Genomic DNA, 12,915 nt, shown 5'->3' on the forward strand with positions numbered 1-12,915 from the left:
CACACACACACACACAGCTGATTTTTACTGTCACAGCTACATCTAACTCTCAGCCCTATATCCACACCGCAGCTGCTGCAAATTTGCTCTATTGATGCTTAGTTTCATTGTTGCAGCACAATCATGCCACCTTCTGGACATTAATGGTACCCTGCTGGCTAACAGCCTCATTTTAAACAATGCTACACAACAACAAGAAAATCAGGTTTAATAGGCCCCAAAGGGAAAAGGGACCATTATCTAATAACTGTTTAAATGAATGCAATGCAGCAGTGCATTGATTAGCTGTAGTATACCGAGCTGTACAATCATTATTGGCACATGGCAGCAGAGTGCTACAATAACTGTGTAATGTCTCATTGAAATTGCAAGCTTCAATTAAGGGCTTCGGAGTATTCAAGAGTAGACAGCCACGGTCTGTTAAACATGGCTGTGCTGTAGGATGCAGACAGACAGACTAGCTTGCTTTTAACCATACAGTGCTGAGTAGTGTCTCTTCTTATCTACCTCATACACAGTACAATGGCAGCATTGTACTGTGGAGCAAAATAGCACCAAGTCAGTTATCCTGAATTAAATTACTATTTAAAGTGATGCTTCATCATTCTAATGAAACCTTGCTGAGCAGCTGTATTTAGACTTTAGGATGCAGCAGTACAGCACTTTAGCTGGCAATTTGACTTGCTGTTGCAGAAACTGCAAGAATGATAGACAACTACTGCTGACCTGCTCACAAGAAACAGGGAAAAATGATTGGATTTGGGGAATGTCTAAATAACAGAGGGAAGCAACCAATCATGGGCCATTAAGTTTGAAAATGCCTTCCTAAACACACAGACAGATGCATATACATTTTACATATTAAGTAATTGCATACAGACTCACAATGTGATTGTACATAGGCTGTACATAGGCAGATAAACAGAAGTACATTAAACAGGAAGTCCTTACCCACTGCTCAAGAGGAGACACGCATCAAAGAAAGCACCGTAACATGTCAGAGTTGACTAGGAAAGGTTTTCTGCCAGAGTCTGGATCTGACCAAGGTTCAGTCCTGATAAAAGTGAGGAGTGGTCTTGGAGGGGATGTGTCACATATGATGTAGAGCTCTCAAGCAAAATGGCCTTGATGTTATGTAAAAAAAATAATTATTTTATTATGTTTCATCATATTTGGAATGATGGAGGAGTTGTATCTTTGTGAAATCTTTGTCCAATTCGCTTTTTATTTGTAATTGTTGATTCATCAATGATACGGCACTTCTGTCATTCCTGTTTCTGTGCTCTGATGATCTTATTTAATGGTTATGTAATGTAATATTAATATAAATGCTTTTTTCGGGGGGGAAGGGAGCAGTTATGTCATTGTTATTGTTTTTTTATGGATAAAAGCGGCCTAGGGTCAGAAACTGTCGCTGATAGATCCCTAATTGGAAGATGTATATTTTATTGAAGAAGTAAAGCCTGCATTTAAACAATTATCCTGATATTTTAGAATCACTCTTTATTTGATACACGCTGTAACTCCTCTGCTGTTTTTAAAGTACAAGCAAATACACAAGTTGTTCCAGGTCAACCCAAGGTGTAAGTTAGCAACCTTAAGAGTCCTGAAAATACTTTGACCAGTTTAGAATATTTTCCTGACTGGTGAAAGAGTGCAGAGAAGAAAGCAATGCTCAACCAGCCGTCAGCAGGCTGGAGTTCCTGCTATCATTAGAATTATGTTACAATTGTTTTTTTGTCTTTCCCCTTGATGTGTTTTATTGTCTGAATTTCTTTGTCCATTTTGATGTTTGTTTTTATAATAAAACAACAACACATGACAGTGGTTGGTGTGTGTGATCTTTCAGTGGCACCATTTAGTCTCATGCTGGTTGTGGATGTGCAATACGTAGCAATAACAAGCGCTGAGAACACCACAGTTTGAGTTTGATGTCGTGGGTGTTGGCTGAGTGTGAATGTCAGCGTAAATCTGATGAAGATGGCTGTGTGAAGTTTATTGGTTTCCTCTTTCACACATTCACTGTGTGGCCCAGTGATGAACACTGAAACACTCCCAGTAATTCACAGAGAGGTGAAACGCCTGGATACATAAGGAGTCCCTGCCACTGGAGGCACAAAGGTGTCAGAGGAGTCAGGACAGAGCAACAAGTACCTAATTATAAAATATCAAATCAATAAATAAAGGGTGAATCATGGTGATTAAAAATACACACACTCATTTAAGGGCATATATTTCATTCCTTAACATTTCAATAAGACATGCTATCAACATATAATGCGGTTCAACACGATATCTGGATAATACAGTAATAAAAGCATTAGCACCTCTTAAAACAGGGGGTTTATTTATTTATTTTATACTCACTATACAGTCCGAACATCTGTCGGAAACAACAAAACCATACATGTTGTCCTAAATGTTTCGGGTGTGCGGAACCTTTCAGGCTTTTATCAACGTGTTTCTAGTCGGACAAAGTTAAGTGACGTGCACCTCAGAGAAGAAGCCGGAAGTAGTGTGTTGTAAACTCACGTGCACAACATGAAAAACATGAAAAACAAAAAAAAGCACAACAATGTGTCCAAAAATGCTAAATTCAAGCCGGGATCGAAGAAGAGAGAAAACAAATGCATCGTAATGTTCGACGACAAAGACAGACAGTAAGTTAAACAGTTAGCTTCAACAGACTGTTTCAGTAGCTTGCTAGCATTAGCTTTCTCCTAAATATATATTTATATTTATAATGTTTACAGTGTTGTAACGGTATCCACAATGTGCGTTATGTGTATGCTGTGTATTGTAAAATACCACTCTAGGTGTTACACTTAAATAATTAATTTCCCAAAACTTATTAATGCTGAACTCAAAGGAAGTTATTCACATTCTCATGTGAACATATTGGCACTGTTAGGCTGTTTATGGATGTGTTTTTATTTGAGTAACTGGCCGAGATGTTAATTTGAATTGTAAATAAGAGTTGTCAATAAACAAAAGTACCGAGCCAACCTGCAGAGACTGAAGTGTCCTCCTCCTCTGCCCTGTGAGGGACTATTTAACTGGTTTCCATAAGCGGAAGGTGGAAAGGAGGAAAGCAGCAGTGGCAGAAATTCGGAAGAAAATCAAGGACGAACAGATCAGAGTCAGAGAAGAAGTAAGTGTAAAGGAAAAGATCTGTTTTGGGTTGACCCAAGTTAAACTGCGAGCACATGCTCATGTGTCTGGTTGTGTGCTTTCAGAGGCACAAGGAATACTTGAAGATGCTGAAGGAGAGGAACGAAGCTCTCGGTGAGTGAAACGTCTGCTGCTGCTCATTGAGCTGATGTTTTTACACTTCAGAATCTGTGCTCATAGTTTTTTGTCCTCATTTGATCCCGTCCCTCAGAGGCTGCTGAAGATGACCTGGAAGAAATGATAACCAGCACAACGAAGTCTGTGCAGTTCGATCACCCCAACCACACCGTCACCGTGACAACCATCAGTGATCTTGACCTCACAGGGGCTCATCTGCTTGAACCTGCAGCCAATCCGGTAAACTGTTCATCTTGTCGTCATCTTGATAAAACTCCAGTTATTGAGGATGAATGATACTGATGGCAGTAAAAGTTCACTAACGCTGACAATCTTTCACTTTCAAGGTCAATGGGGAGGGCAAGGATGAAGAAAAGGGGGAGGGAGAGAAGGAGAAAACGATTGCAATGCCAAGAAAAGCCGGAAATCCAATCATGAACAAAAAGTAAGCTCTCCACTTTGGGATCAGACATTAACGTGTCAATATTTTCGACCTTTTTAGAGGCTACATGGTTGATGAAGTGGTGGTAAATGTGCTACACACGCCAACAGTACAGTGGCGACATAACTGCTGTCTTCAGATGTTCCTTCAACTCATCTTCCAGCCCCTCTCACTCCAGCCACATTTCTTTTTTTTCCCCTCTCCTCTGCTGCTACAGGATCCGCTCCCTGACTTCGTCACTCAGCACTTACACCAGCAAGCGGAAGAGGAAAGGGAAGCAGGAAGGCCGAGGAGGACGAGGCCGCACGACAGACAAGAGACTTGGTGGCACAGAGGGTAAAAACAGAGCCGGGAGGACCAGCAAGTATCAGAGACGCCGAAAGACCGGGAAAAGGGTGCATTGTCAGGACTGAGAGGCCGTGCGGAAATAAATAACTGTGAAGATACTTGACTTCTTGTGTTTTCTTGAGTCTCACAGGCAAACAAATTGGACTTTGGAGTATTTATGCTCCTGTGTTTCAGCAGGACGTGTGTATGCTGAGAAGTTTGTCAAATAAACACAAGCCGACGTGGATGCTTAAGTGTCGGAACCGTGTTGGGGAGTCTGTCGTGACATCGCTCAATATTTCCACAGCACCTGCCTCTTGAAATCTTGTGTTCAGATTTGTACAACTTTTAAAGCAGAACTGTTTTTTTTGTAGTGTTATTTCTTAAAAACATGTACAACCTGTGCTGTATTTACCTATATTTTCATTAAATAAAAGATTCATCTTGCTGGTGACCTCGTGATGCATCCACTGTCAGTGTGCTTTGTGTGGATCTTTTTTCTTGCCATTGTATAATAGGAAACCTGACGCTGTTGTCAACATCCTCTCCAGAGCATCAGGAAATCAACCCTTAGCTCTGTGTTTCCTCCTAGCTCAGTACTACCTGTGTGTGTGATCTAAAGGAGAACCAGCCTCTGTCTCTTACATAACCTTATTCCTTGTTTGAGAACCATATACCACACAACCAATGGTTTTAATGTATGTCAAACCCCCACCTCACCAGTGTTTATTTATTTACGTTAACCTGAGCCAGCGTGTGCCAGCTGTCACTAGCATGAGCGTTTCATTTCGCTGTCTAAAGCCCATGATATTTAATACAACCGCTCAATAGGGGAACCGGCAGGCCACTGGTTCCATGTTGGCTCTAGGTCTGTGTGCTTCAGGGTCTGTCGCTGTGTTAATCGAGAGCCATCATGGCCGTCATGGATGCTTCAGTTTCACTCATTGTCAGAACAGCCAATCGGATTGTTGTGAGAGCTTGGCAGCTTGGGAGGATAGAGAGCATGGGGAAGAGGAGGCATGTGCTTGATGGGGGTCTGGTGGGCAGTTTATCCTCGGACTCATAATGACATATTCAAAGTGGAGCTGACAACCGGAGCCTCTCCTGTCAGGTATTGCCCATAAATTCTCTTTTTTATTTATATATCAAAGCCAGTACTAAATATTGTCCAATATTTTAATTACCCTACTTTTTGGTATGGGTTCATTCATTACTAGAGGCTGTGGTGCTTGTAGAAGCTGTTAGATGACAGTGCATGAGCCTTGTGGTTGGTGGTAATGCTACTCGGTGGGGAGCTTTAAAGTGCTCTGACTGGGTTGTGTTTCACTGTCCTCTGGTGTGATTAGTTATCACCTACCTTAACAGTTCCGCTTTAGATCTTGCATGATCCATGAAATAAAAGATCCTCTTACGTATTCATTCGGAGCCGCTGCTCTGTGAGTACACCTGTGTCCAGTAATGCAGTGTCACAGCCAGACTCAACAGCACATTGGGCTTTTTCATTCTCAAGAAAACTGTAATAGTCTTACTTTTTCTCATTTCATCCCACACTTGTGCAAGATGCTCTGCAAGTTTAAGAAAATAATGAATTGAACATGTGTCATGTGCAACATTTAACATTTCTAATGGTTAATAGGGTCAAAGGGTTGTTTGTGTTATTACTGTTTTATATTTCATTGTGATATTGCTCCTTGTCACTGTCTTGTTTCCCAGTTTTCTCTGTGGGATGCGATGATTGTGCAGGTTACCCCTCTAGACTCACCATGCCCCTCTCCGGCGATGAGCCCATTTGCCCCAAGTTCCAGCCCAACATCTTTGACCCCTCCCGCTGCCACGACTGCCTGCGCCAGAGGCACCTGCATGCTGGCGCGGGGGCGAGCGCCGAGGCAGCACCACAGCAGAAATCCACAGCAGAGACTGGAATTGGGACTAAAACTGGGACTGACACTGGGATTGGATTCGGCAAAGGAGGGCTGCTAACACCGATCCCATCCCAGGCAGAGGAAAGAGACACCAGCAGCAAGGTAAGAAAGGAGAGAGGGCCAGAGAGGAAGGGGGAGAGAGATGAGCAGAGCAGCTTGGTAAAAGGGGTAGAGATGGGAACAAGAGCAGAACATGTGCTGAGTGATGGGATTAGCTGGACCTGAAGGCTAGGCAGGAAGGTGAGCGCATTAGAGGTCACAGGTTAAGTCGGCAAGACACTGTGGCTAGAGCTGAGGTCAAAGGAAACAGAATGAGGAACGACTTTAATAAGTGCCTCAACTTTAAATGTCTCGCAGTTTAGAAATGATGCACAAAATGTCATGATATTTAGAATAGAAAAGAGTCTATTTAAGGAGGTCTTTTCTTAGACAAAAGAACTTATCACTTGATCCAAAAGTCTGTTTCTGTGAGTAAGAGATCACAAAGCATCTTTTAATTTCACAGTCAATTTGTAAACAGTTCATGAGCTCATGTATGTGTCTTTGTTGCTTGTGAGTAAATTAAGAAAAGGTCAGAGAATGACAGGCAACAACGAGGAGCACGGTTGAAGCAGTGGCTCCTATTATAAATTAACGAAGCTGGATCACTTACTGCCCTCTTGGGAATCACTTGTAATAGTAGACAGAGGGGTAACGTACAGAAAGGACGGGAATGAGTCTGTACAGTATTAAAACTCTGACAACTCTACTGTTTTCTGTTTATCCTGCTTCCGTGACATAACCACTTTTGTGACAGTGATTTGTTGCAGTACATAGTATAGTTTGCAGTGTACTACTGTGTAGTTCCTTGGAAATATCTTACCCTAGTTTTCTGGAAGTTGAAGGTATCAGTGCCACTTTCTGACATTTACAGACAGTTTCAGATTCTTTTTGAGATAATCTATTTCAAGAGAAGTGGCAAGAAAAAAAGTAATGAAATATTAATGAGGAAAAGCCACAAGCCAGGTCGAGTTACAGAGGTGTAACCCTAATCGAACGGCAGACTGAACATGTGTGTGTGTGTCAGGGAGGACGGAGGGGACAGACGCTATTCAGCTCACCCTTTGCTCATGGAGATGGATGTTGTGTATGTGCGATCTCACTCTGGTGTGAAGTTGCTGTATATTTGTACCTATACCCTAAAAAAGCTGTGATTTATCATTCATCATTTATCATCATTCATACTGACATTTTGGTAAGCATTGCCTTTGTGTGGAGATCCAGTGCCTCTTCTTCTGTGACTTGGAGAGCGATGGAGTTTGCTGCGACGATGTGATTGGCTCGTGACTTACCTTGTCATCCTATCAGGAGGATTCTGACGGTCTGTCTGTGGTGAGCAGCTACTGTGATGTCAATGGAGGCCAACTTGGTTATCAGGAGAGCTCTTTGTGCATCCTGAGCCCTGACTGTGAGCTTTACATCTGTGACGGCGACGACGACGACAGCACTGACAGGTAGGCATACCGGACAGTGGTAATAAGTCATTTAGGGGAGCTAGGAAGTGGAGTTGTAGACTATTTTAGTATTTTTTGTGTTTTAGTGAGCTAGATTGTCACCACATTACTTCATAGTCTTTTAAAAACACTGTCAAGAGGTACTGTAGTGTGTATATTTTCAGTCTGCTCATCATGTTTTCTGACCTAAAATATCCATGTTGTGTGATGCACTTGCATAGTTACTCTATGAAATTCACATAAACTGATTTGATCCATCTTTTTCCTCTTACGTTTCTCCCCTCTTCCCTTGCCGTCCACACCCCCAATCTCTCACCTTTCCATCTCTACTCTCATCATTCTTCTCCCATCTCCCCTTCCACGTAGCTGTCGTGACCAGAGTGACTACCAAGAGTTCAGTGGCTCCGTCAGTGCAGAGGACGAATACCTGCCAATCCGTCGGCGTTCAACCAAACTCGGCATGACCCGGCTTGACCCTCCACCCCATCGGCCCAACCCTCGGGCCTGGATGGACGAAGCTCGGAGCAGAGACAGCTTCAGCAGTCGATCGGGTACGTGAAAGATAGGATGCATAGGAAGGAGTTGAAAAAGATGCACAATTTACTAGAAGCATAGTAAGGCAAACGAGAAACAGTATCACCTGTTATCTTATTTAAACACATGTTGTCATAAGTATGAGTTCTGTGCACTGGTAGACCGAGCCTTCAGTAAACCTATGACTTACTGCACTTGACCAATCCATATCCAGTTACAGCCAAAGGTGTTCTTTACTTGGTAATACTGTTTGATGTCACCAGCTGAGGTGTCCCAGAGCAATTATCAGTAATACAATATAGCTCAATTTGTGTCAGGAAACCTCTGGTAGTTGCTCAGTAGTTGAACTTTGATGCGTTTGATGTGTCTTATTTCTGTTTCCCCCTCCTTCTTTCTACTTTTGTCCCACTGTGACTTCCCTTTTCTTCCAGGGTTAAAAGAAGACAGAGAGAAGCGTGAAAGTGGCTACTTCTCCCTGGGGAGGGCAGCGGGTGCCCGTCTACTCCATGATAACAGCCCGCCGGCTCCTTACCGCCATTTTGAGAGAGGACATCCCATCTTCAACAGTAGAAACATTGAGCCCAAAGACACCGTCCCCTTCAGAAACCCTAACCTTGGTGTGGCCTCTGAACGGCAGATACTGGAGGCTCTAAATGAAGACCTGCCAGTGGAAGTCCTGCCTCCTGACCCCTATGAAATTGCCGTTGAGGTTGAAGCGCAAGTTGGCCCCCGCTCTCCGAGTCCTACTCCTTTTAAGATAGCGGAGTCGCTAGCCTCCACTCGGCGAAAAGGTTTCAGCAGTTCATATGGCCGGGGAAACCCTTCTTCTCAGGTCTCTTCCTATCAACAGCCAGGATGTTCTGATTCCTCAAGGCAAGGTTTAGCTCTGCAATCTCGCTCTTCTTCTCCCTCACGTGGAAACTTACCATTCAGACGCAGTGAGTCCACTGCTTCCCTCAGCAGGCCTACTGTTGATGGAGGAGGGTGGTCTCGAGGGACAGAGCCAGGGTCCAGAAACTCCTCACAAAGCACTCAGGGGCGACGTGTTGAGTCAGGAACTCTGCCAAGAAACTTTAAATCCTTTGCTGTTTCAGGAAAATCCCAGTCCAGCACTGTGTCTGATTTTAGGAGTGCCTTGAGAAAAACAGAAGTAAGTGGGTCTTTGAGTGGTCGGGGTCGTGACAGCAGAGGCTCATCTCTCTCAAGGAGGGACAACAACCCTTCAGGCCAAATGTCTCTTCGCAAAACTGAAATCCCCAGCAGTTCATATACTGGACGTGGAAACGACAGTCGTACTTCGTCTCCATCTAGGAGAACTTCAAGCCTACGGGACAGTCCCAGTTCCTCACCGCCAAGGAGAAATTACAGCTCGTCTAGCCAATCTATCCTTCGTAAATCTGAATCAATAATGTCTCTAAGCGGACGTAGTCACCATGGACGCTGCGGCTCCCCCATAAGAGAAGGCTATGATATTGAAAGCCAGGCTCTGATACGTAACCCGGCAGCTAGGAATGGACTGAATGATCAAGAACACGAAAGCCCCACCGTGTCTCCATCCAGACGAGGTTATGACACAAGTCAAGTCGTACTGCGTAAGACTGAATCAAACACTGTCAGTGGCAGTCGAGGTCGTGACAGCCGTAGTTCCTCTCCTGGAAGGAGAGGCCATGAAACCCCAACTCATTATCAGCTTAGGAAAACAGATACCAGTGGTTCATTACATGGCCGTAGTCGTGAAAGTCGTAACTCCTCCCCTGCAAGGAGAAGCTACGAAGCTCCATCTCAGTCTCTGCTGCGCAAGTCTGAAGTAAGCAGTTCAGTCAGAAGTCATAATAGCCACAGTACGTTGCCTTCAAGGAAAAGCTATGATGTTCCTGACCAGCACTCACTGCGGAAAACAGAAACTAGCAGCTCCTTTACCAGCAAGAATCACAACAGCCGCAACTCCTCTCCTGCTAGAAAAGGCAACAGTGACCCTCCAGGCTACTCAATCCTCAGAAATGCCACTAATGGAGATTCCAGCTATTCCATTCAGAGAAAAAACACTAACCATGACTCAAAAACTGACTCCAATCGCTCACCATTCTCCTGGCGGGAATCGACTCATTCCCACCGCAGCTCCTCGTTATCACGTGCTGCCTCCCCCTCTAGACAGACCACAAATGGCAGAAGAACGGCTTTCGTCACCTTGGAAACACCCAGGAGCCCAGGCAGCATCAGATCTGGGGTTGGTAGACGTGGCCATGAGGAGCGCTGCCAATCCCCTAATGACAAGAGGCCCTCCCACCGTGTACGGAGCCCTTCTCCTTCACCTCAGATTCAAATGCAGAAACACACCTCCTCCCAGAGCTCCATGGAGTCCTCAGAGTCGGCCCAACCGTCGCTGGGGTCCACAGGACGGAACAGGGAGGAGTACGCCATGATAGCCGACGTGCCGAAGGTTAAAATGATCCATCAGAGAGAAGGGCCGGGCCACATGGGGCGGCCTCAGAACCAGCAGCCATCTCGGAGACAGGAACTTTTTAAACCAGCCAGGTCAGACTCACATTACACCACAACGAATGAAAGGAGTGGTGTTGGCAAAATATTTAAACATTATGTACGTTATTTAAAGGTCATATATATACAAAACTCACCTGTTACAGGATGTTTTTTTAGTCTTTCCACAGTGTTTCCAACAATCACCAACACTGGTTTGGTTGAAATAAATGCAAATACAGTATATTTGTGAAAAGGGCTACAGTGGCCATGACATGAGCTAACATTAATCAAAGTATGTCCACTAAAAGTGTTTGACAGTGTCTGAAAACATTAAGGAAAGGAGCCGTAATATTGCTATCACTCCCGCCCAGGGTCCATAGACAAAAACAGTAATTTGACCACACATATCATTGTAACCCATCATAACTTCATTCAAATTGGACAGAAACAGAATAAAACTCACTACGACTGTCTTTGTTATTCTTTCCACCTTTCCAACCATCCCTAACTCTGATTTGGTTTAAATCAATCCTTAATTCACAGACGATTAAAGTTTGCTCTACCCAGCTGCACACAGAGCAGACCAGCTTCGTAAACAAACCACAGGGAGGCTGCGATAGCAACAAAGGCAGAGGGACAGTGATGTTGTTCTCTGCTCAGGACACAATGACTCTTCTATAACTTTACATAGCAAATCGTTGCTTGCTGCTATATTAATGTTCTAAATCTCACATATATAACCTTTACCGTCATATTGTGAAATAGGCCAGTTACATGTAGTTTCTTGGTATTACTGGTTTGCTTCTTCCACAACATCAGATTGGATGCCCTCAAATCAAAATCAGACACGCTGACAACATGCTCTGCTGTTTCAGCCACTCCCTGACCAAGCATCCCTCCAGAGAGTGGGAAGATGCAGGGGACACCGAGAGAGACTGGCACTATGGCGGCAGCGGGTATCTATCTCGAGCTCACTCCTCCACCTCATTACAGGTAGGCTGGCTTTTTGATTTTGCCTTCCATGTTTTATCAGAGTAACCTTAATCAAGCTAAACATTACTGGGAGAATGTAACATTCAGGAAAAACTGGTAATGACTTGAAAGCAGAGAGAGACACGACTGGGAGCAGAGAGGGAGAGAGAGAGAGAGAGAGAGAGAGAGAGAGAGAGGCTGGGAATTGATCAATAAAATCCTACAGTGGTATGTGTGCTGCATTCCCCCTTGCACAATATAATCCACTGCAGTGGAACTGCAGCCAGCCAGCCAGTGCTCTGTGGTTTTCACCTGCATAATATGTTAATGCCTAACCACATCTTCCCCATACCGTACACCAGATATGGAAAAAGGTCTGTGGATGTAAAACTCCAGAGGTTTCTGTTTGCTCAGTCGAACATTGATTATCTTCATAACTACAAGCTGTTCCTTTCCAGAGGTCTGGCAGTCCCACAGCGGATGAGGGCAGTTCTTGGAAAGGTAGCCACAACAGATCAGAACAAATGCAGGTATGTTATTCAACCAGTCTGTTTACAGTAAATGTTTGTACTCTTACTGTATGTGTGTGTATGTGGAAACAACCGCTCTCCCACTGTGCCAATACGGAGGGTAAAGATACAGCTGTTTTATCCATTATCACCCAATATTTGTAGTGAACATAATAAACCGGTAGCACACATGGTTCAAGTTTATTGCGGGTTCAGCCTATTTCAATATACAGTATCTCTCTGTTACATATTGACCCGACATGCTGGCAGCCAGCGCTCACACACATCCTGTCTATCAATGTAAAGTTTGCATGTACTTGGCACCCTTACCTGCTGTCACATCTACAGTATCTCCAACTGTTTTTAAATGCTCATTTAACGGCTGATTGCTGTGCGTCCGTAGACTTCACCTACACCCTACAGGCATTTCATAAGACTGACTGAGCTTTGTCAATTGTGGTGTGCTGGGGCATGTGTTGAAATTCCTGAACTGAAACCAATAGCTACCAAGAGAGGATTTTGGAGGGACGGGGGAGGTGGGGGGGCCACTTTGTTTGCAAGGCCACAATATTTCTAGTCAGGAAAATAGTGAATTTGTTCTATATGTTTGGAGATTACCAAACTTTTCCATGTTAAGGACCCCGCCTCCAACACACCCAAGAGTTTAGAGAGGTTTGGTCCCGAGGAGAGGGAGGGGAGTGAGACCTCAGTTTGAGCCAGTTTTCTTCTTACGATAACCAGTTATAGGTGCAATGAATCGCACATATATTACCCCCCATGTTGCTGGGGGCCCTACTGGATACCCCCCCTCAGCCCCTGGAGTTCCCCGGACCGCGGGTTTGTCTCTCAGAGCCAGCATCGTGTGGTTTGGTAGGGCAGGCTTGTTTTCTCCAACGATCTTCGCGGATCCGCCCAGGAAGTGGCTGAGAGAGCGAGAGAGAGAGAGA

The 12,915-nt window shown here is 44.3% G+C and overlaps 1 protein-coding gene across 1 annotated transcript; it reads left to right on the forward strand.

Moving 5' to 3' along the window:
• The first annotated feature begins 2,480 nt into the window (after positions 1-2,480).
• On the forward strand, positions 2,481-4,528 carry nol12 (nucleolar protein 12). Its single transcript, XM_035655770.1, has 6 exons — positions 2,481-2,660; positions 3,046-3,151; positions 3,237-3,285; positions 3,383-3,528; positions 3,636-3,733; positions 3,948-4,528. Exons 1-6 carry the CDS (start codon positions 2,542-2,544, stop codon positions 4,141-4,143), a joined length of 714 nt encoding a protein of 237 aa, XP_035511663.1. The 5' UTR covers positions 2,481-2,541; the 3' UTR covers positions 4,144-4,528.
• Positions 4,529-12,915: the final 8,387 nt, after the last annotated feature.

The sequence above is a fragment of the Morone saxatilis genome, unplaced genomic scaffold (genome assembly GCF_004916995.1).
Source record: "Morone saxatilis isolate NCDOM2014 unplaced genomic scaffold, NCSU_SB_2.0 Contig14, whole genome shotgun sequence".
Lineage (NCBI taxonomy): Eukaryota > Metazoa > Chordata > Actinopteri > Moronidae > Morone > Morone saxatilis.